Source organism: Vulpes lagopus, chromosome 8 (assembly GCF_018345385.1).
Source record: "Vulpes lagopus strain Blue_001 chromosome 8, ASM1834538v1, whole genome shotgun sequence".
NCBI lineage: Eukaryota > Metazoa > Chordata > Mammalia > Carnivora > Canidae > Vulpes > Vulpes lagopus.
Window position 1 is genome coordinate 91,337,203 of NC_054831.1, and position 25,103 is coordinate 91,362,305.

At 37.9% G+C, this 25,103-nt stretch overlaps 1 protein-coding gene across 7 annotated transcripts in view; it reads right to left on the minus strand.

Moving 5' to 3' along the window:
• JAKMIP2 (janus kinase and microtubule interacting protein 2) overlaps positions 1–25,103 on the minus strand; it is a 176,400-nt gene that overhangs the window by 27,671 nt on the left and 123,626 nt on the right. For 5 of the 7 annotated variants that reach the window (XR_005989628.1, XM_041768250.1, XM_041768249.1 and 2 more), the window contains 12 exons: positions 24,372–24,512; positions 22,204–22,260; positions 20,666–20,785; positions 19,460–19,588; positions 16,245–16,328; positions 15,503–15,565; positions 12,739–12,837; positions 11,033–11,131; positions 9,107–9,160; positions 8,133–8,198; positions 2,488–2,556; positions 175–252 (listed from right to left, as the gene is read on the minus strand). Coding sequence is in view for 6 of the 7 variants with exons in the window: in XM_041768250.1 (XP_041624184.1) it covers positions 175–252; positions 2,488–2,556; positions 8,133–8,198; positions 9,107–9,160; positions 11,033–11,131; positions 12,739–12,837; positions 15,503–15,565; positions 16,245–16,328; positions 19,460–19,588; positions 20,666–20,785; positions 22,204–22,260; positions 24,372–24,512 (1,059 nt within the window). In the remaining variant the exon portion in view is untranslated. The remainder of the gene's footprint in view (positions 1–174; positions 253–2,487; positions 2,557–8,132; positions 8,199–9,106; positions 9,161–11,032; positions 11,132–12,738; positions 12,838–15,502; positions 15,566–16,244; positions 16,329–19,459; positions 19,589–20,665; positions 20,786–22,203; positions 22,261–24,371; positions 24,513–25,103) is intronic. The other 2 variants (XM_041768252.1, XM_041768253.1) reach the window with 2 other exon arrangements.

Consider the following 25,103-nt stretch of genomic DNA (forward strand, 5'->3'; position numbering starts at 1 on the left):
ACAGGAAAGAGGTAGGGATGTATTTGTTTTAAAACCAGAACTGGAAACCACTGAAAAAGGAGCTGCATGTTGTGGTCTTTTCAAGCATATGGCATGACAAATGAACCAGGATGCTTTACTCCACAAGAGAGAATTGTGAACACTCTGGGTATGTTTAGTGCTTGCTGTACCTACCATATATGCTTGGTCAAGAGCTTGTTTTCTGTAGTCTAGTTCTTCCTCTAGATAGCCTTTTATTTTGCAGAACTGTTCCTATAAAAAGGAGGCCATAATGATAAATAGAGTCAATTTAGCTTATTAGGAAGTGATATATATATATCATACTGATTAATGTTTTCTCTAATTCCACCACAAGCCAAGTCACTAGCATTTGCAGCGTCAGATTTTGTCTGTGAGGGAAAGAAATTCAACTTTCATAGGCTCACACAGGGAATGTGAAAATCAATGGAAAGAAGTATAAAAGATATAATGATCAGTCCACATGGAATACTTTAAAGGATTTTTATGCCAGTCCAAGAGTATGTGGTTAAGGACAGATTTGATTTTGACAAGGTAAGTTAGTAACTAGTAAGTATATCTGTGCAAACATATTATGATAATCTATTTTTGAAAGAATATTTAGAAATGCAATTTGCACAGTTGTATAATAAAACAATCATTCTTTTAGAGAATGGGGCCATTCCACCCACAACGACACTTACTGAAAGAGCTTCTGCTCCTGCCACAAAACTGGTACGAGCTGGGACTTCGATCTCAAGTTCCCCTGCTTGTTCCCAGTCTCTGCATGCATGCTCTCACGTTGCAAGCATCTTGCCATTAGCATTTAAAAATATATCTTTGTGTACAATGTAGCTGTGCCAATGATTTCTTTGTATACTTAACTGAAGGAATAAGGACCTCTTCCAACTCTGGAGGAACACTTGACTTCATCTACTTTTGAGAGACTGTCTGTATGCAGTAATTGTGCTAGTGATTTTTCCTGATTGCCTCTCAGCTCTGGTGCCTAGAACAGTGCCTGGGACAAGCTGATTGTATAATTAATAGTTGTACATTTGAAGAGTTTTCACATGCTTTGACTTTAGAGTCTAACCTTTTTGTAAAATAGAAACTGTGTAAAATATAAGCAAATGATGTAAGCTGTCACATACTGTATAAATGCAAGTTCTTATTATAAGATTCCTTAACCTGATAGGAATCACTACCTTTTTTAGTAGCAATAACACTAATGACATTACAGTTATAAAGTTCTATATATTCCTGTAAGTTACAATCAACAATTCCTACACTTGGGGATTTTAAGAAAATCTTAAGTGTGGTAAAATACATATAACATAAAATTTACTCTCTTAACCAATTTTAAAGTTCTATATATTCCCGTAAGTTACAATCAACAATTCCTACGCTTGGGGATTTTAAGAAAATCTTAAGTGTGGTAAAATACATATAACATAAAATTTACTTTCTTAACCAATTTTACTCTCTTAACCAATTTTACAGTTCAGTAGTATTAAAGATATTTACATAGTTAGGCAGCTAATCTTCGGAATACTTTTCATCTTGCAAAACTGAAACTATGCCCATGGAACAACAACAGCCCATCTTCTCTTCCTCTTAGGCCTTGACAGCCATTGTTCCTACTTTCTAGCAGTTTGATTACTCTAGATACTTATGTAAGTGGAATCACCCAGTATTTGTCTTTTTATGACTGACTTATTTCACTTAGCATAATGCCCTTCAGGTTCAACCATGTTATATCATACATTAGAATTTCCTTCCTTTTTAAAGCTTGAATAATATTCATTGTATGTACAGACCATATTTTGCTATCCATTCATCCACTGATAGACATTGGGGTTGCTTCCACATTTAAGCTATTGGGAATAATGCTGCTTTGAACACAGATGTACAAATTATCTTTTTGAGAACCTACCTTCAATTATTATGGGCATATACCCAAACGTGGTATTGCTGGATTGGATGGTAATTCTATTTTGAATTTTTTTAGCAACCACTATACTATTTTCCTTAGCAGCTACACACTATTTGATATTCCCATCAGCAGTGCACAGGCTCCAATTTTTCCACATCCCCACCAACATTTGCTATTTTCTGGTTTTTTGATAGTGGCCATCCTAATGGGCATGAGGTGGCTTGGAGATTTTTAAAATCAGAGTTACACTCATCACTTCTGTAATTTTTACTATGACTATATATGGTGGAAAAATTATTTAGCCTAAGGAAAAAAACACATAGTGGAATTTTCTTTAGCATTAGTTTTAGAAATACTATAAAAATACAACATATTTTTGAAGAATATAACTTGCAATTGTGGGATACTTCCAGGAATTTTGATCCACAGTCTGTATACAAAATAATGGGAAGCTGCAAATTTTCATCAGTGCCAGATAAAACAGCTAGAAAATAGTTGTTTTCCACTTGCCTTGCCAATTTTTCTTCATGTCTATGATACCTCCTCTTTGTACTCACCATGTCACTTTCTAATTCCATCATTTTCTGGTGCAGGGCAGCCTCTGCTCCTTCAATTTGCTGGATCCACTAAGGAGTAAACAAGACAAAAAAGTCTGACATGATTGTGTGATATGGTGTGTATGGTGCAGTCTACTGAGTTGCTTTGTTTCTTCCTCATATCTCAGGAAACAGATGAGAAGTGAAGTGAAAACTTGGTGTATTTTATCTTAGTTCAGGAAATATATTCATTCATTCATTCATTCATTCATTCATTCATTCAACAAACACATTCATTTAGGTCTACCATGTGCCAGGCACTGCACTAGATACTAGGGCTTTGATGGTGAATGAGACCAACATGCTTTGTTGCCCTCGTTAGAGAACACCACAGGAGGCTTTCTCGGAAGTGACAACTGCAACTGAGTCTGATGAATTTGAGTCAGAGATGATGAGGCAAAAATGATGGGAAGGTTCCAAGCTGAAGAGACATCTAGTTTTCCAGAGTTGGGGGAAACATGATAAAAGAAAGAAGGCCAGGTGAGACTGGAGAAATGGTAGTTTTTCCGTGTATGAAATTGGCTACAGCTAATGTTAAATGTTAAAGAATCATTTTTGTTGAGTGGAGACATTTTAAATCACATAAAAAAAAAAAACAAACCCAACCCCTACCTTTCCTAACACTTAGAATATATCATCTTGTGACATGGCACTGCTGTTAACGTTGTTCAACACCCTGAGTAAAATTAGATTTTCAATAATATGGCATAAGCTTACTACATATATGGTTTAATAGCACAAATTATTATAATGGGTCTCTCCCACATTAAACATCAGCTTATCCCGTAGGGAGGGAGCTGGGCGTAACAACTGTGTTTTGTTTTTGTTTTTTTTAAGATTTTTTTTTTTTTAATTCATGAGAGACACAGAGAGAGAGGCAGAGACATAGGCAGAGAGAGAAGCAGGCTCCATGCAGGGAGCCTGATGTGCAACTTGATCCCAGGACTCTGGGATCACTCCCTGGGCTGAAGGCAGGTGTTAACTGCTGAGCCACCCAGGCATCCCAATTGTGGGGGTTTTAAAGGCACGCTACCTTGGGTCTAATCCCAATTCTACCTTTTCATGGTTGTGTGGCCTTGAAAGGTAATCTGATTTTTCTAAGCCTCAACTTTCTTTTCTATGAAACAGGGTCAATAATTTGAAGATTAAAGGATGGATTTAATGTAAGGCCCTATTCACAGTGTATTTATTGCATGTCCTGGGTACCCAATAAATTCTAGCTTTTGGTTAACATTTATTTTTCTATTTCTACATTGTTAGAAATTTGCCTCACTACTAAAGATTTCTTTTTTAGTTTATCTGTGATAAATTATGCATTGTGCTGAGCATTTTTCTCTATACTAAGGCCCTGACATTCACAAGGTGACGCCATGTCCCACAGCCTCTTAGGGTAAAGAAGAAATGCACGGGGACATCAGAGGGGCGATTCTCTCAGTTCTTGCGCATACACGTGCTTCTCCTTGAAGCAAATCTCCATCAAAAGTCACCGGTAGGGGGCAGCCCCGGTGGCGCAGCGGTTTGGCGCCGCCTGCAGCCCAGGGCGTGATCCTGGGGACCCTGGATCGGGTCCCACGTCGGGCTCCCTGCGTGGAGCCTGCTTCTCCCTCTGCCTGTGTCTCTGCCTCTCTCTCTCTCTATGTCTATCATGAATAAATAAATAAAATCTTAAAAAAAAAAAAAGTCATTGGTAAGTAACCTCATAATGCAACTGCATACCATCAAGCTTTATTAAAATGCTTCCTTTCACTGCTGCACATTCATCATTGACAAATTCTCTTGTAAACAGTGTTTTGAAGAGTACAGTAAATTGAGTACAGTAATTTTAAGAGTACAGTTCAGTCATGGGCTTCTGATACAGATTTGTGTGTTGACTCGAAGGCCTTATTACTTGTGTGATGCAGGACAAGTTACTGCAGCCCACATCTCAGTTTCCTCATGTGTGGAATGTAAATAGTGGATGAATATAGGACGGTTGTAAAGAACAATGAAATTTGTGCAGTACCTGGTCCACAATATGTTCTTTTTTAGGGTCACTGCTCTTACTGTTTTTTTTTTTTTTAAAGACAAAGACAGACAGAAAGACAGAAAGCATAAGCAGGGGGAGGGAAGGGACAGAGGGAGAGGGAGAGAAAGATTTCAAGTCGACTCCCTGCTGCGTGTGGAGTGTGACAAGGGGCTCAATTCCATAAACCTGAGATCACAACTTGAGCCTAAATCAAGAGTCAGACCCTCAACCAGCTGAGCCACCAGGGTGCCCCTTACTATTTTTAAGACAAAGTCACAAGAGGATTTACTTGTTGGAAATTTGTCTAAGTTCAATCTCTAGCTATAGATTATACTCCAAGACAGCAGAATGTTTTTTTTTTTTTTAAGATTTTATTTATTTATGCATGAGAAACATAGAGAGAGACAACGGCAGAGGGAGAAGCAGGCTCCATGCAGGGAGTCCGACATGGGACTCGATCCCAGATCTCCAGGATCACACCCTGGGCCAAAGGTGGCACTAAACCGCTAAGCCACCAGGGCCACCCTAGACAGCAGAATGTTACTCAAAGTTGTAGGTTCAGAAAAACCACGGTTGACATTTAGAATTACTCGGAGATGGAAATGTTCATCTGTAAATCCCAAAGGCAGGAGGTGACTTTAAAACTTGTGAATTGTAAAGATCTGCACAAAACCTAATTGTACAACTCTGAGCACTTTAAGGACAGACTTGTGTCTTATGCATCTGTGCACTTGTATCTTCAGTGCTAAGCACACTTTCATCACTCTGTAAATGTTCAACTGAAACCCTTCATACCTGTTTTGCAAAGGATGTAAGTGGAGGCATGAATTAATTCACCAAAGCTGTAAAAGATCAGGTCCTATGGGCTCCACATAGGATTCTTCCTGCTTTTAATAGGATGCTTGTGGGGAATTTGGGTGCCATGGTTAAGAAGACAATGGACTCTGGAAACAGACTACTTGAGTGTGAATCCTGACTCCCATCATTTTCTAGCTGTATGACTTGAGAAGTTACATACCTTCTCTGTGCTATGGATTCCTCATATGTGAAATTCCTCACGTGTAATAGTAGTACCAAGACTTTGGCAATTAGAACAGTGTCGAGTGCATAAGAAGCACTATGCAAGTGTTAATTATGGCTAAGTTCAAGTTGTATCACATATCACTCAGGGAAGGGAATGGAAGATTTCCTTTCATCAATCTAAGTAAATGCGAGGCACATAGACCTGTTTTTCCTATTTGTATTTTCCTTTCCTTATGTCCCGAGTCCTTGCCTTTCACAGAAAAGCAAGTTTTCTGGGTATTCCTAAACTAAGGTGACTTTTCTTGCAATGAAGAATTGTAGCCCTTTACGAGTCCAGTTGAATGAGACATTCTGGCTATCACTGCCAAATAAATGTAGTAGAACTGCGAATACAGACTGTGTTCTTTGTCCAACTGTGTGTCACTGGAACACTGTCCTGTGGACATTCACAGAGTTATTTGTTTGCTCCTTCAGTAAATTTTTGTTGACTACCTGTTAAATGTACTGGACTGTTGTGAAAAATTAGGGAAACAAAGTGGAGTAAACAGATACCTATTTGCTCTCATGGAGCTTAGTCTAGTGGCAGGTGGTTGGGGGGCATATAACAACAGCAAAAAATGAGCAGCCACATTATATTTGTTAAAAGCCATAGTAGCAGATGCATAGATCACTGTGGAAACACAGAGGAAAAATACCTAACTGGGCTTGGGTGAATAAGGAGGTTTCCCTATGTAGGGGAATGTCTAATGGTTCTGAGTTAGCCAGACAAAGGTAGAAAAGGAAGACGGGAATATCTTCTAGGCAAAGAGAATAGTGTAAAGGACCAAGGAATGCAAACAGTAATAGATATGGGAAGAGACAGAGATAGAGACAGAAGATTGGGGCCCCAGAAGGATTTGTATATGGCTAGATTTTAGCTATGGACCAAAGAAATAAGGGGGATCCCAGAGAAGCAGGTAAGGGCCAGACACTAGAGACCCCCATGACAAGCTCTGGATTCTGGATCTTATTAAATAATGTGGAATAATGTGGGGCTATTAATTTGTTGTGGACATGGAAAGTGATAGGTTGTGATTAAATCATAAAGGAAGTAAGTTTTTTTAAAAAGCATATGTCAGATATCATTTCACATGTAAATACCTAATATGTATCCCTAACAGATAAGGCCTTTTTAAAAAAATCCATAACCCAAAGACCATTTTTAGATCTTGCAAAATTAACATGAATGCCTTTTGTTATCTCATACCTGGTCCATATTAAAATCTCCCCAGCTGTGAGCAAAATGTCCTTTTTCCCTCACTTGGTTTCCTTGAATCAGGATCCAAAAGGGGATCATTTTAATATTTATAAAAAATTTTATTTATTAAAAACATTTTCTTTATTTATTCATGAGAGACAGACAGAGAGTGGCAGAGGCATAGGTGGAGGGAGAAGCAGGCTCCCTACAGGGAGCTTGATGTGGGATGTGATCCCAGGACCCTGGGATCACTACCTGAGCCAAAGGCAGACACTCAACCACTGAGCCACCCAGGTGCTCCCATTTTAATATTTCTTTTTTTAAAATATTTTATTTATTTATTCATAAGAGACACACACAGAGAGGAGAGACACAGGCAGAGGGAGAAGCAGGCTTCGTGCAGGGAGCCCAATGTGGGACTCAATATCAGGTCTCCAGGATCACAGCCTGGGTTGAAGGCAGCCACTAAACCACTGAGCCACCCAGGCTGCCCCATTTTATTATTTCTTAAGCAACTTCTTATTTTACAGCAGTCTTTCTCTCTTCCTTCATTTTTTCCCCTTTATGTCATGGTATTTATTGTTTGAGTAACTCAGAAGGTCATTTGACCTCCAGGATTCCCTCATTTCAGACTGGAGAAACCAAATCACTTGCTTGCTTATGGTTTCATTTAATTTATAACAAACTCTTTTTGCATTAGGAATTAAGAAAGCATCTTAAGGAATTTATAGCTGTCATTTATCCAACCATGTATACAAGGCTCTCAAGTATGTGCTGATTCTCAAAGGCACCCTGAACATAGCCACTTATCAAGCTTCTCCACTTGGCTCTTTTCTTTGTCTCTCTTCCTACCATTTACCAGGTTTAGACACAAGGGGGCCAGAGCACATTCAGTGTTGCTCTTCTGACAGTCTCCCCGTTGGGCTTTCTGAATGAGACTGCAGTGAGCCACCACCAAATTACAGAATCAGTTGGGAACAACTGATTACCCAGGTAAGAGCCCATAAAGAGCCAGGCGCTAGTTTACCACCTCTCAAAAAAAAAAAAACCCTTTTTTTTATTGCTGTCCCAGCTTTGCAGGGATTATTTGGATAATGTAGTCCAGAAAGTTTTCCATTTTTTTAAGAGACTATAAAGTAAGAATTCTCCACCCACCCCAGATCAGTGTGTAGACTTTTCTTTTTTGTGTTCTCATTCTATTGGGGTTGTATTACCTTGAAAAAAAATTGGGTTTTCAGTAACACAAAGTCACATGCAAAGAGAATGTCCTTCAACCTTACTCTGCTCTTTAGGTGTTAAGCCAGGTATTGAGAGGATCTGAACGTTAGTTTGATGTATTACCTTTTCTGCCAGGGACAGCACGGTGCTGGCCTGAATTATGGCCACTTGTTCTTCATTTCTTAAGTTCTGCCAAAAAAAAAAAAAAAAAAAGGAGAGAAAGAGAGAGAAGAAAGAAAATAAGTTGAAGAGACTTCTGATATTTTCACTATCAGAAAATACTGCCTCATTGCTCACCATAGGATACTACTGCATATATGTGTATAAAACATAACATTCTAATTCTACTTAGTAACAATTCTTAACAAAAAGTTTGTTCAAAATGTGTAAAAAGTACATTAAATGTGATTTCTAAATCTCTAATACTGATTTGATTTTGTGTTTCTCTAAGCATACTTTGTTAATAATCATGTTATTAAAAAAGCAGAAACCAAAATGAAATAACAAGTAATCTTTTCATAGTGGTTTGATGCGATTTAATTGATTCTGTTCTCTCCTCTGATAATTTTTCAAGGCAAAAAAATGGTGTGACTCCTTCAACCTATATGCATCATTCATATAGTATTTCAATGAACGGTCCTCCCACTGAATTAATATGCCTTGACCCTGCCTAGAAGGTGTTTTTAGAAAGAAAAGAGATTATGGCTTCCTGATCCATTTTTATGGGGCTGCCTCCAACCCTACTATTTAGCAGCATTTGCAACTGCATGACTGATTAATTTCACGCTGGATGGCTCCAAGCAACAGTGAGAAGGTAATTAGCTTTAATCACTGCAGATGTGGTCGGCATTCAAACGTGAAACCAGCCTACAAGAAGCACTTCACCAGTTCCTATTTCTGTCACTGCCTTCCAGAGATCCTTATAATCCCTCAACCAACTTGTTTGATGAATGACTGATTCTCTTCAAGGAGTTACATCCTTAAGTGAATATGGCATCTCACTTGCTATTATTTTACACACGAGACTTGGCAAGTATTTCTTGCTTCTCTTTGGGCAAATTCATATACTTATTGCCCTTAATCAATTCATTACTTACCCCATTATCACCCAAGATATCAAGCTGCTTTATGAGATCCGGGATGTTCACATCCTGCAATATCAAGGAGATATACTCAAGTCAAAGACACAAATGTGCCTTACCATGCTGTCAGAGCTTGACCTTAACTTTGAGAAGATATTTTAAGACCTTTACTTCCTTGAGTTTTCAATCAGGCACATGTGGTTTTATGTTTTCACTCTGCTTCTTCCAAGTGGCATGAATTTGGGAAAACTACTTACCAGTTCATTCTCAATTTCACTAGTTGCAAAATACCTCCTTCATGATGGGATGAGCACTGGATGTTATACTATATGTTGGCAAATTGAATTTAAATAAAAAATTATTTAAAAATACCTCCTTCATAGGCTTATCTTGAGGATAAGGAGATTGTATGTAAAAGAGTCTAGGATATAGTAAGGACCTGGAATTCTTTCATTAAATTTGTTTCTTATAATTGCTTTTTTTTAAATTAGGATAAATTTTAGGTATAAATAAAAGTAACAGGTAATAAATATAATCAACCAATTTCATTCTAATTAATGGAATTTTGACCTGGTTGAGATTTTGACTGCCACACAGAAAACTTTAATGTATTCCTCTTTTTTTTTTTTTTGCATTTATTTCATGCTATGGGAAAACAGCTCATTTTAACTATATTTCTTGAGTCAGTTTGAAGCAACTGAACTCCATTTGAAAAAGTTCCCCTGCAGATAAATTTCATCCACCAGAGTAGGTTGTTTGTGACCTAAGAAAAAGGAAAAGACAAAGTACAGTTCTTTTCATTTAATTAGAGCTGAATAAAAAGCCCCAACAAACTGCTCTGGTTTACAAATTTTTGTGCAGCTTAGGAAGGACAGAAGTTTGAATACCATGAAAGAGGTTTAGGATGGAAAACAAGGAAGCACAATTTTACTACCTCTCCTCCCATTTTACTTCATTAGTATGACTCTCTCCTCTTACTTACATCCAGATAGCAGTACATGGTACCCCTGCCATCAGGAAGGGGGAGGTCTAGCTCAGTTTCATAGGTAGAGAGAAGGCAACGAAAGCAGGTATCATCTGGCAGCTCAGAGTGGGAGCAGGAAGGGCCATGCACAAGGTCAAGGAGAGACCAGGAATAGCAGGAGGCTTCCCAGCTTTCCCTCTGGGATAGATATTCACCACCTGATTTCATTACATGGAAGGACAGTGTATTTTCCAGGAGATGGAGCCACCTCCATTTGACCTTAATGTTTATTTTTTTTTTACCTTAATGTTTAAAATGTATCCTAATATCCCTAAAGATAGTTACAGTTTTATCTAAATGAACAACATGTTATAAATCATCAGTCCTTCCAAAAGAGAAATCTCTAAATTAAACATATCAAAAGAGATGGTGGATCAGATGATTTCAAGGTCTCTTCTAACACCAAAATTCCAAGATTATGAATCCCAGAGCACTTAGGACACCCAAACAAAGGGACTCGACAAATACTTTTTTATCTAGTGTACTTGAAATGTGTTTCTCAAAGTACTGAATTTGTTTAATATTTCCCTTAGATAATTAGGGTAATTATTTTAGTATTTTGAATCTGTCTCATTCTTTACCCTGTTCTATTCTAAATAATCATGATTTCCTGTGTTCTCTGCTGTTACCATTCATACATCTGTCACACATCTTTTTTTTATAAATTAAAAAATAAAAATCTTTAACTAGTCCCCAACGCCCAACATGGGGCTCAAACTCATGACCCTGAGATCAAGAGTGGCACATTCTACTGACTGAGCCACCCAGGCCTCCAGATTTGACTATTTTCAGTTTCTACATAGATGCATCAAAATGACATCTGGTGATTGAAAGACAAAAGTGATGAACAACCTCCCCTTTTCCATTTCCCAGTTTTTGTACTTTGTACAAACATAAAAAATTGAATATCTGCCTACCTTTACACCTTCTTTCATACAGTAGATCTGTAGAGCACTCACACCATCTGAGAATGGGTGAATTTGTAGATTAAATGGAGGGGATCGTCTCTCTCTTTCCTTGAAATACAGTGAAGAATATATGGGAATTAAAAAAAAAAAGCAACAACTGACTAAACACTAAACCAGTTGTCTGCATTCTCTCTTTATACTATTGCAGTAGTTTATCAATGTCATGTGGCAAAAAAAAAAAAAATCAAACTCAAGATGTTCATGCTTAAATTTAATGGAAAACAACTGACTGATTAACTAAGAGGTTTAGTAGAAGAATTTATAGATGGTGTCATTCAGTCGTGTAAATTTTTTGATCAGAGAAATGGAGGAAGTGAAGTTCCCATTTAAACTATATGAATATTTAGAGCTTTCAGGTGTCATAGAGAACGGTCTTTTGGCCATGAAGTTTCATGACAGCTAACAGCCTTTTGCATATTCAATCTACTTAAGCTTTATGATGAAGATATGTGGACCACTAAAAAAGACTTCACTCTTCCTCATTGAGGAATACCAACTGCTAACTCTATCCATATCTAATTTGAAAAAACCCTCAAAAAGAAACTCCTGGCAAAATAACAGAGCTCTCAAATAGGAAATTTTCTTGTCTTTACTTATCAACATACTTTCAAGCAGACCCTAAGCCAGATTCTTTTTAAAAATGTATTTATTTAAGTAATCTCTACCCCCGAACTGGGGCTAGAACTCACGACCCACATATCAAGAATCACACACTCTTCTGACCGAGCCTGCCAGGTGCCACAAAGAAGTCAGGCTTTTTAATTTTAATTTTCTTAGAGAGGGAAGTGTAGGGGGTGGGCAGAGAGAGCATCTTAAGCAGGCTCCACCTCTAGCACAGAGCTGAACATGGGGCTTGATTTTACAAACCTGAGATCATGACCTGAGTTTAAATCAAGTCAATGCTTAATGAACTGAGCCACCTAGGCACCCTTTAAAAAAAAAAATTCTTTTAAGTAATCTCTACACCCAGCATGGGGCTTGGACTCATGATCCTGAGATCAAGAGTCACATGGTCTATTGACTGAGCCAGCCAGGAGCCCCCCCCAAGCCAGATTCTGTATCATAATCAAAATCTGATTTGATTGATATGTTTTACTTAAAAAAAAAAAAGACTGAAATTTGGCCAGGTTAGCCAAGGTATTTCCTAAAACAAATTACCCTGCTTCCTATTTTTTTGGCATAAATGCATTATAGGTTAAAAAGTTTACTCACAAATTCAAGTGTCTAACAAAACATTTTTGCATGTAATCCTTCAGGTAACATTTTTATGAGTCAGAATTCAATGAAGGATGGAAATGATTATTTAAAAGCTATGAAATACTGAAGTTTAAAATCTATAATTAAAAAAAAATCTATAATTAAAATTATTTAAAAATTACTCATTAGTCTTGTTCTTAAAGGCAATAGTGTTGAAAAATATAGTATATGAGTAGACAATTCTGACTTTCATCAGTGCTTTACCACTTATGGTCCCAGGTCTTGGACAATTTATTCAATCTCAGTTGCCTTATCTATAATATCTTGATTATGGTTGTGAGGTTGAATGAGAGTATGCATCTGAAATGCTTAACTCAGCAACTCACACATAGGATGTGTTCAGTGCACGTTAATTGTTATGATTATTTTTATTGTCATTATTATCATCATCTCCTTACTTCTAGCTCTAGGTTTCGAAACTCCAGCAGCTCATTCTGGTCTCGGGCATCTTGCAGTTCCTGTTGTAACCGGTGATTTTCTGCCTCCTGTTTTTCTATCTAATAAAGTAAATCCTCAAGTTAGGTGAACATTGCAAAAACCATCTAAAATTTAGCAAAGCAAGCACGGAGAACACTCATTTAGCTGGTGAATAAATCATCTAGACCATGAAAAAAATCCCAAGTAGATGTGAATAAAGTAAATCCTAGGCTTTCCTTCTAGTTTTTCTTTGGTTGACTTTTTTGTGTCATAGAGGAAAATTCTACAAGACACTTGCATTCATTGAGATAATGTCTGGGACCCTCTGAGTAGTGAATCTGAGAGTACTCATTAGGCCCTTGCTGGGGATCAGAGACAGTGTCCTGGCAACTACATTTAATGGTGTACATAGAGGAGATAGCACCTCTTGTTTCTGGAGTTAAAAATGGTCAGAAAAATTTTAAATAAACAATTCTGATCATATACAAGACTTCCCTGAGTTTCAGTTACCCACAGAATAAAGCCAAGCTCATCAATATAGAATTCAAAAACCTTAATACTCTGGTCAGTACCTAGTTTTCCAGCCTAAAATATTCTCATGGTCATCTCTACACACACACACACATACACACACACACTCACATGTGATAATATGCACACAAGAATCTAGAACCCCACATCTATCCTGTGAACTTACTGCCAGGAGCTGTGTCTTTGTTCATCTCTCTGCCTAAAAGGGGCTCCCTTATTTCCTTTTCTATGTGAGGAACTCCTACTTTTCCTTGAACACAGAACTCTTATAACCCCTACCAGAAGAGGCTTTCTTTGTCTATCCATTGAGAAATGACACCTTTTCCCTTTATTTTCCTATAAAATTTTTCCTATACCCTGATGAAACATAGAATAACATGTAAAGCATGCCTCACCCTATAAGACAGGCCCATGTCTACAAGAGATCAGAAAATTTTCATGATCTGTAATAGGTTTGGGGTTGCCTTGGGATATTAGCTGTGTGGGTGGGCCATATGCGCAGGAACTATTTAAAATCTTGAATTTAGAAACAAACCCAGGGACTTTTCATCATAGGATGAATCTTACTTTCCCAAGTCTGGGTATACTTGAATATCCACTTGAAGTAGGATGTTAAGCCTTATTGTTGCTGTGGTTTTCTTTAACTCATAAAAGCCTGAGACCCTAAATTCCCCTTTAGAAATCAAGACCAAATGAAATCAGACAGACGAAGTAATGGGAATTAGTTTTTAGGTGATAAAGGTAGTAATAATTATTGCTGGTCATCTCTAAGACTACTAAAAACCTCTTTTTCTCATAGCCTTATGATATAGAAAAATTATAGGAAAATAAAAATGGGGAAATAGTGAAATATCAATAGCATTAATGAATGTAGTCAAGCTTTTTTTACACTTAGATTTAGATTATTTGTGGTCAAGCAAACTTTCATAAGTTTTTAGAAGTTGACTTCGATCACAAAAGAGGTTCTACTACCTACCCTCTGAATTCGGATCAGAGATGAGATATTTGGGGAGATTTCGGTTCTGGCAGTTAACACTGGTATTTAGACCAGTGGCTCAAAGGTTGCAATTCACTGACCAGGACCAATGTGTGATGAAGTTTCCTTATAGGGACCCCTCACCTCTCTGAGAGGACCAGTCCTCAATCCTGGAAAACCCACACACCTTCCATACATCTGCTCTGTCTCTGGTCATTCAGAAGTGAGGTAGGAAAAGGACTTTGTTAGACCGGAGGGGAAAGAAGACCAGCATCTTCTTTCCCTTCTCGTGCTTACAGAAGGGTTGTGGTTAATTTCTGATTTGCCAAGGCTAGTGAATATTGGTAGAAATAATCCTAAAATAATTTCAACACAAGCTCTGGATGAACTTACAAACTTGTTTCCCTTATTCTAATGGGCCTTCAAAGTCTTTTATTCAAGAATAGTTTATTTTGTAATCTTTTCACTACATTTATGGAAGGTAAATACTAAAGGGAAAGCCACCTTTATTTATTTTATTTATTTGTATTTTTTTGGAGAACCACCTTTAAACTTAAAATGATCTCTGTTGTATTTCAAAAGCCTATGTTCAGATAACCAAAATAATTATATCTATTGGGCCTAAACCATGCTTTTACCTCCTGAGTTGGTGAACGACCTCGTGGACATGCTGCTTTGTGCCCTGGATGAATTTTTTAAAAAGTCCTCCCATTAAAAAAGAATATATATGTATATGTATATATATATATGTATATGTATGTATATAAATAACCACGATTAGCAAAATGATTAAAAGTGAGAACACAGTCTATGCTAGTTTGCAGCGTGGTCTTGGAATCGTACTGTCACTGACTTACACAAAATAACAAGTCCTATTCATAGTGTGCTTTTTGTAGATGGACAACCACATAGGATGTGTGCACGTGTGGGTGTGTATATATATATATATATATGTACAGTACATACACAGTATATATATATATGGTTAACATATCAATAGGCTTCAGGGATCACATCCTCTCAAGTCGGCACAACGCCAGCGCAGAGCCATGCACACGTGCCACTGATGGTGATGGGGGTGACAGGGATGCGGTTGAGCACGCAGCAGAGGACAGCGCGGTGCCGGAAAAGCCTACCCTTCCCCGAGCCCCTGTGCCACTCCTGAGAGGCCCCCCTGCTGCTCCTGGATCTCTCATCATTTTCTCCTCTGCCCCACTAGGGTGTTGCGCCCAACATACCTTTTCTAAAAGCTCCTGGTTTCTCTTAATGAAAAGTTGTTTATCTTCTACCCAGTGTGAGTCCTGTTTGACAAAGAATATCGCGCAGTCAGCATTTCAGAGTGGCACGAAAGAGCATGTGTCCTCAAACCGCTTGGCCAGAGCTGTCTTCTCTCACCCAGTTTGTTGGCCTGCCAATGGCTGGTAAATGACACCCACCCGTCAGCTCCTTTATTCAGAGACATCGGGGCCAAAGTTGCCAGGAAAATTTCACCCCCTTTTCATTGACACTCGCTATCCCTAACTTTTTCAGTCTGAATAATCCAGGACCAGCCTTCCGGGGACTCAGAAGTGACCACACAGGCAAAAAGTGAAAAGGGTCAGAATGCACACAGGCTAGATACATATGGATGGAAAACATTAAAATGCAGAACCATAAATGTAGCATAGAGGCAAAGAACGCAGCTTGAGGGGTGGGCCTTTGTCTCAGCAGCTTATGACCACTCTAGCTATTTGTACAGGGCTCCTCTTCCTCTGGCATTGTCTCTCTTGCCAACCTCATTCGTGCTATAGCTGGGTTCACACTCTGGCCAGAAAAACACCAGGGACAGAAACACACAGTTGAACATTCTGACACAGTTTGAGAAAGGTCACTGTGGAGAGCCAAGCCGTGTCCTGGGTGCGGCCCATGCACAGGGTGGTCTAGAGGAAGGATAGATCGAATCATCTGCATCTGCAGAAGTGCTAGCAACCAAATGCCTACCTGCCCTTTCTGAGCCAGAGTCGCTTCCAGATCTTCAATTTTGGCTTTATACCTTAGCACCTCGGCTTGGAGCTGTTCTTGAGCCTAGTGAAATAAAAATTCCAGAACTCAGTAAGTAAAAGGTAACTCAGTATTTTTCCTCCCCTCATGTACCTTGATTAGAACTCAACAAGTGAGAAAAAAACCTTTTTTCTATGATCGAAGAAGCTTTTAAAACTATTGTTTGCATTTGAATTCTTGCTTAAAACTTTAAAACTTTCAGTGGTTTCCTTTACCATCAGGTTAAAATTCAAACTCTTTAAGTAAGATATGAGAACTCCCATTATATTTGCAAACTTTACCCCATTACTTATCAACAAAGTTCACCCCTGATCTGCTGGTGATCTCCTTATTTCCTAAATATGCTTTGTAACCCTTCACTTCTTGCTTTATTTGAACAAATTCCTCTTCTGGAAAGCCTTCTCTCATTTTGCCTCTCCCCAAACCTGCCATTCTTTCAGACCCAACTTGGTGCCCTAAATCTAAATCTAGATCTAGATGTACGTATGTACCTATGTATGTATGTATATGATGTGTGTGTGTGCGTCTGTATATCAGCATTTTTGGATGCTGATCTTCTGTGGAGCGACCTTACTTTGTTTGTTCTCAGATTCTCTTGTATTCTCCCTACATAAGACCTTATTTTCTGTGAAAAATTACTGGTTTTTGTTTGTTTGTTTTTTGCCCAAACACATACTTTTTTTCTTGTTGTATGATCTGGACAGGTTCTTTAGTATAATGTGAAATAAAGTCAGCAATGGCTGGCATTCTTTCCTCCCCCCTCCCCTTTTGGAGGGGGGGGGCGGAGGGAGAGGGAGAGATTGGACCTCAAGCAGACTCCCTTCTGAGAAGCCCGACGTGGAGCTTGATCTCAGAATCCTGCCAACATGATCTGAGCTGAAATCAAGAGTTGGATGCTTAAACAGCTGAGTCACCGAGGTGCCCCCTGCCCCCTGTTTCTTTCTTTCTTAAAAGTAATCTCTATACCCAATGTGGGGCTTGAATTCACGACCCTGAGATCAAGAGTTGCATGCTCTGACTGAGCCAGCCAGGTGTCCCTCCTTTTCTTATTCTTCACCAGGAGGAGAATATATCTTTGGACTATTGAAGATTATATTTACCTTTATCAGGTCAAAAAAAATTCCAAGCTTAATTTTGCTAAGAATTATTTTAACCTTAAATGAGCATTAAGTATAATCTATTTTTCTCGTGTCAAAATGATTATATCTTTTGTTTTCATTGATGCTCTTTCATCTATATTACCTAGGTTTGCATTTCTTTTTTAAAAAAATATTTTATTTATTTATTTAGAGAGCTCAAGTGAGTGAGGATGGGGGCAGAAGGAGAGGGAGAGAGAGAATCTTAAGCAGACTCTGTACTGAGTGCAGAGCCCAATGCAGGGCTCGATCTCGTACCCCTGAGATCAAGACCTAAGGTGAAATCAAGAGTCAGATGCTTATCTTTTATGTTGACATAAAAGCCACCCAGGCACACTTATTTTTGTATTCTACTTCCTCTGAATTTACTCTATTGTTCTTTTTCTAACATCTTGATTTATTTTAGCCTATTTTGCTGAGAATCGATTAAGGTGTTTTATTTCTTTTTTTTTACTTTCATGGCCAGAAATTATGCTAAACCTTTATTTAGAGAGGATGAGATGAGAGAAAGAACTGGTTTAAAAAAAAAAACTGGGGATCCCTGGGTGGCGCAGCAGTTTGGCGCCTGCCTTTGGCCCAGGGCGCGATCCTGGAGACCCGGGATCGAATCCCACGTCGGGCTCCCGGTGCATGGAGCCTGCTTCTCTCCCTCTGCCTATGTCTCTGCCTCTCTCTCTCTCTGTGACTATAATAAATAAATAAAAATTAAAAAAAAAAACTGGTTTCTACATCATCACCTCTTCAAAAAACAAGATGCATGCCATTATCTTAATTAGCTAATCCTATCTTCGTGAGAATGCTTAGGACACACTGATCATGAAAACCACAACTATTACATATTAGGGCATAACCACGAAGGAACATACATGCATCCCTTTCTAATGATTGCCTGCCTATCTATTCTAAATCACAGTGTTTTTTAAGAAACGTTTATTCATTTATGTATAAACATGTGTATGTATGTATATGTTACCATTTTAAAATACATAACTATAATATCTATCCTGTCCCACTAAACAACTAACAATAGTCCCTACAACATTCCTCAGCATGCCACAAACCCTCTCAACTCGAAGTAGGATAAAATCACTGGGTGGGCACACCCCTTCCTGCTTTACATAAATTAATCTATGAGGCAGCTATGGTATGGTGGTTATGACTGAGAATTCAGAAACACTAGGTTCATATTCTTGCTTTTATTTAACTGAGCTACATATCCTGGTTTCAACTTAGCTCATCTACATTTAACTCCTACTAAGCTATTATCTCCTCTCCTATAAAAAGGACATAGCTAATAATAGCATCTAACTCATAGAGTTGTTTAGGATTGCAAGAGATGATGTATATAAAGTGCTTACAACATGCCTGCAACACATCAAGTAGTCAATAAATTTCAAGTATTACTATTGTTTGTGTATGCATTTTAAAAAAAAAAAATAAGCTTATGAGAGGCAATTTTGATGTAATGGAAAAGCATATGTGATCCACTAAGATTTTAGATGGAATCCAAGTTTTCCATTTATTAGCTGTGTGATCTTGGGCAACTCAATTAGCCTTTCAGAGCCTCAAATTCCTCTTTGATAAAACACTTGCCTTAGGTACTGCCATAAAAATTAAATGAGATATTGTCAATGAAAATTCTTTGGAAGTTGTCAGTGTGATGCTGTGCACTTATTAACTAAGAAAAGAAAGTGGCTAACCACAAAAGTATTTTTTTTTAAGCAAGAATCTAAAAAAAAGGATTATCAAAATTCAATATTGTCTAGCTTTGAAAATATAAGTTTTCAAATAACAAGAACAAGAACTACTATCTTTAAAGGAACAAAAGCATCAATCTAAGTTGGTTCTAATGTCTCTAGATCCAAGGTTTGTTGACATAAAAGATAAAACAGTTCAAAAGCCACAGCGGAGAGAAGGATGCAGGGAAAGCTATCCTGTTGATATTTTCATGTCCATGATACTTTTATGTTGTGACTGCTGCAAGCCAATTCAGAGCACTCTCCCCAGATGTATACTGACCTTGGCTTCTCTTTCAGCATCGATGATACCTCCAGTCTGCTCCTGCAGGAGGGCATATGCTCTTTGGAGGGCCTGGTATTCTTTTGTTAATTGTCGAAATCGTAGCTCAGATTCTTCAGCTGCTAAACTCTTGAGGTTACAAAAAAGGCCAAAAAATAATTATGTTCAGGCCCTGTGTTCATCATGAAATACTAACATTTGCTTGCCCACTTTATAAAGAGAAGTAAATGTCTGTTTGATTTTGGATTCGGTGTGATTTTATTCCTTTAGTGTGGGGGGAAGGGCAAAAGGAGAGGGAGGGAGAGAATCCCGAAAGGCTTCAGGCCCAGCCCAGGGCCTGAGATGGAGCTTAATCTCAAGACACTGAAATTGGGACCTGAGCCGAAATCAAGAGGCGGAGGCTTAACCAACTGAGCCACCCAGGTGCCCCATGATTTTATTCTTAATTTTGAAGTATGTATATAGACACAAACACTGTCGTACCTTCAAGACAAACATTGCAGGAATACTTAATATTTCTTAAGAAGAAGCATTTGCTTATTTATACATTTCTGATGATTGCTCTTTTGGGCTTGGATTACAGTCTATTTTGGATCCACATGAGAAGAACTTAGAACCAGCTTTTGGATTCAAATAGGAGGAAATGATAGTTTTAGTCTCAATTATTTCAATACATCCATATCCAACAATCTCTTCCAGAGATAAACTGTAAAAACATAGTTTTACAGCTTTAGGTCTCAAACTTCAGAGGGAGTTTTGTGAAAAATGCAGATCTACCCTTAAGATCCTTATTCAAGTGTTGTGTGGTAGAGCAAGGAATTCCTATGATGATTGAACCACTCTGTAGCTGATTCTGATAACGGCAGTCTACAGAGCACACTTGGCCAAACCCTGTCCTCAACTGTATCTAGAAGCTTGTTTTTTTAAGCTTATTCCCTGGTTCACACCTTCCCTAGATGAAGAATTTGGGAGAGCGACTTTTTAGGCTGAAAAAAGTTTTTAAGTTACAGAACAGCACTTTAGATAAGTTACTAAAAGGGTTATGTGATGCAAGTGAAGCTGTTTTCCAAAGTCAAAATGGATCACAATGCTGTGATCATTTTGTGTAGTTCACAAAGGATATAAGAAGTGCAATGCTTTTCCTCCACCTTAAAGAAAAGGCTTGGTGATGATATCACAAAAGACTAGTGAAGTGGAAAAGCTTACTTCATCCAAGTCATCATCAGGAGTAGCTGGTGTTCGGTCTGTTCTAAATGAGGCCATGGATGATGTCTCTGAGTCCATGGAGTCCTCATCATAGCCGATAAATGGGTCCAGAACAGGCCTCTAGGGGAGAGAAAGCACATATTTACTGACACAACCATAAGCGACGAAAGTCAACATACCATCAAGGCACCATCAACTGGCACATGTACAAATGGACACAGAAGAGAGGGATCCTTTAGTGTTTCTTGGATGAAATAAAAACCCTGGGCATGAAACAATAATTCCAATAAAAGTGTGTCCCACATTATTTCACCTCTGATGTTTTTAGGAATATTCATTAACATTTGAGTCTCATCACAGAAAACACTGGAGCCTCTTTTATTTTTATTTATTTATCTTTTTAAAAGATTTATTTATTTATTTATTTATTTATTTATTCATTCATTCATTCATTCATTCATTCATGAGAGACATACACACACAGAGGCAGAGACATAGGCAGAGGGAGAAGTAGGCTCCCTGCTGGGGAGCCCCATGTGGGACTCGATTCTAGGACCCTAGGATCATGCCCTGAGCCAAAGGCAGATGCTCAACCGCTGAGCCACCCAGGCATCCCTGAAGCCTCTTTTATATTACATTTTATGCCATGATGAGTTTATGTTATTTGCTCTTTCCACTATTTAAAATATAATCAAAATACTTAAAGTCCAGTCACCTATCTGGGATTATCAAATTCTAAGTCTCATCATCCAATCCCATATCCAAATTAAAAAATGTACTTGAGGGATCCCTGGGTGGCGCAGCGGTTTGGCGCCTGCCTTTGGCCCGGGGCGCGATCCTGGAGACCCGGGATCGAATCCCACATCGGGCTTCCGGTGCATGGAGCCTGCTTCTCCCTCTGCCTGTGTCTCTGCCTCTCTCTCGCTCTCTGTGACTATCATAAATAAAAAATTAAAAAAAAAATACCCCATTTGCTATTCAAATACCTATTTGGTTTTAAAAAAAAAAAAAATGTACTTGAAAAAAAAACCCAAACTGGCAAATTAATTGGATTATAAGAGGACTATTAACAATCATTATCAGTAGTAGTATCAAAGTGAATAATGGAATAATAAAATCAAACCACTATCAATAATACTGTCAAAGTGAATAATAAAAATATACTAATAATTATAGGGTGGATATGAGACACTAACATTGTTCACTGGGAGGCATTAAATAATGTGTATCTCCTGAATGTTCTTAGAGTGTGACTCTCCAGCTTGTCAGATAATGCCTCTACATCAAGCCTAGTGCCTTATTCACTCAGATAAGGTCATATTAAAGCAAATAATAAAGGTTAAAATCCATAACACAATCATTTTTGGACTTCTAAGAACTGTCAAGAGAAGAGATTTTCTTCTAGCAAATAAATCCCATGGTTTGCTGCACTTTGGGAACATCTGATTTATCACATCTTTGCAGGAAGATTCCTTGGCAAGCCTCACCTCTCTGGCTGAATTTGTGGCAAAAGCCTGATAACCTAGTTTTCCCATTACCTTAATTGGCTTAGAACTTCTTCTATGTTTTCTCCTTCGGATGAGCTTTTCTCGGTCCTGGAAAACAAATGAAGAACTTTTCAGATGTTGAATAGGTACATGTTTCTTTATAGTTATTTTTTTCCCTCTCAATGACAGAGTTGACTTTCCCCTGAACATTACACATTTTTATTTAAAATAAGTTTGTGTTTTGTAATATTGGTAATTTTTAGGTTTGCTACTTACATATTTTTAAAAAGATTTTATTTATTTGAGAGGGGGAGAGAGAGAGAGAGAGACAGAGAGAGAGAGAAAGACAGGGCAGGGGGAGCCGCAGAGGGGGAGAAAGAGGGAGAGGAAAGAATCTCAAACAGACTTTGCACTGGGTGCGGGACTCGATTTCACGAGCCTGAGATCATGAACTGAATGGAAACCAAGAGTTGGCCGCTTAACCAATTGAGCCACCCAGGCACCCTGCTACTTAACATGTTTTTAAAGTAAAAATATCCTACAACTTTTCCTGATAATCTATGTGGATCGGAGAGCTTTCCAATCAGGAAATATATTGTCTTCCTCATTAGAATCCTTTTTTTACACTTGAAGATTAAGTGGCTCTGAAAATACTCATATTCTCCCAAAACACAACTTTTTTGTTTTCCCAAACTCCAAATTACTTTATATTTAAGTATTAAAAAATACTACTCCCCCAAACCTTATTCTTTTCATTTAATCACTTGAAAGGCATAGCAAACTGTCTTTGACTATTCTCAGACCCTTGTTCTCACCTGCAGCCTCTGAAAATGGGAAACGTGTGTCTACTGGGTTGGAATCATCTAGTGGGTGTTTTTTTTTGCAGGGGAGAGGGGTGTTCTTGTTGGAATGTTCTGGGAAAAATAAAAAAAAATCTAGAAATCACAAGTGATTTCTTGATTCATTCTTGTTATGGATGGAGATATCCTGGGAATTTGGTGTTCATCCACTAAGTACTCCATGTACTGACTGTACAAATTCAAAGGTAGATTAAGTAAGTGACATTTAGTTTCCCTGTAAGTATGGATGACATGCCTCAATATGTCAAATTCATAAAAGGAACTTTTGAGCTTAAGCTCAAATACTCAAAGTCAAGAAAAGTCTTGGCCAAGTGAATCTGGGATTTACTAGTTATTAAGGATGTGGATGTGAAGTAAGAGGCACATTGCTTCAGAAGGCCATGTTTAATAAGTGGTCTGTTTTAAGCCAATGATGTTAACCTTTAGGATGTCTCACCTTGTAAAAATATTTTGATCATATAACCTCAATATAGCTGAAACTTGAAAAATCGATACTTAGATTGCTCTCCTAATACAGTATATGCATTATAACATATACTCAACATAAACGATTTTAAAAGGATAAACCACAAATAGTTATAAACAGAAGTTATCATCTTTTCTCTCCTCAATAGCAGTAAATCATCTTGCTTATTACTCTACTCTGGAGACATTGTCTAACCAACCCAACCCCCTACCCCCATTGCTAGCTCCTCAACTCTCCAGCATTTGGTTTGGTCCTAAAGTGAAAACAACCAGAGATAATAGTCATGGAAAAAAGACAGAGGCAAAGAGGAAACCCAAAAGCATCTGAAGGTCTTAGGCCACTGCAGTTGATAAAACAGGCCTTAACTGATGCAAATGTGAGTAATAACTGCTCTACAGGTACTGAAGTCATGGTCAGAAGATTGAGCCTGAAATTTCCACTCTGTCATATAATTATGATGATACTGTTCATTAAACTGAACCAATGTGCTAGACACTAAATTAAATGGTGGGAAATAAAAAACTTAAATAAATGGTGGGAAATAAGAGGCATATGGTCCTGTTTTTATTGGCCAAATATTTAATTTCTGAGCCTCAGAATCTTGATACTGGAAGGCAATTATAAGGTATACCCATATTACCTACCTATTCACCTAATGATGCATTTGAAAGTTCTTGTAGGGTACTGTATAGCCACTATTTGTTATTAAATTAGTTAACAAAGGATTATAATTGAAAATGTATAAAACAGAGACTCTTCAACTTATATATTGAATATATAAACTTGGGCCTTTGAGGCCAAATTGAAATTATTAAGTGCTTCCAGTGTATGTTGATTTCTTGGCTACTTGTGCTTGGGAACGGCTTAGAGTTTATAGATTGATCAAGACCTACCCTTGTGAGCTCATCAATAATGTTCTGCTGCTCAATGACTTGAAGTTTTAAAAACTCTGTCTCTTGTTCTTCATTAGCTTGATCGAGGTCATTCAGAGATTTTAATTTCTTTAGGGGTGGGTGGGATGTTATTTTTTCTCTCTGGATTGGAAAAGAAGAAAGTATAGGTACAGAATTTAAAAATCCCAAACTTGAGCAGTTAACATAAAATACTTATAGAAACTTTATAAGGCTCCAGCTAAATTTGAAAATTGCTCAGCTTCACATACACACCAACCAAAACCCTCAAATATATTTTATTTGCTATAAGTCAAATTCATTGGGGATGTCTGAAGATCTCTGTTAAGGAGCATATGACCTTATTGCTTGTACCATACATATGATGGCATCTATTTCTCGACTGTTATGCAATGTTTCAGAAGATGAGAGATGCCCATTGTACAGTTCTATAAAGAGCATGTTAGTGACATTCTTGGAAGGAAGTTTCTGTGGCTGAGGAGCTATGTTGAAAGTTTGCCTTCTCTACTGGGGAGATTTTAGAAAGTGTGCAGATTCCTGGAAGCACTCCTACCATTCTGCAAATTTAGAAACCCCTTAAAATTCAGAGCCAGCAACCTTCTCTTGCTTTTTTTCCTTTAAGATTCCTTGCTTACACAGGAAAAAAACCAAACTTTCAAGAATAGCATTGTATTTTAAAAACAAACTGAGAAAGAACAACAAATCAGGTTATTG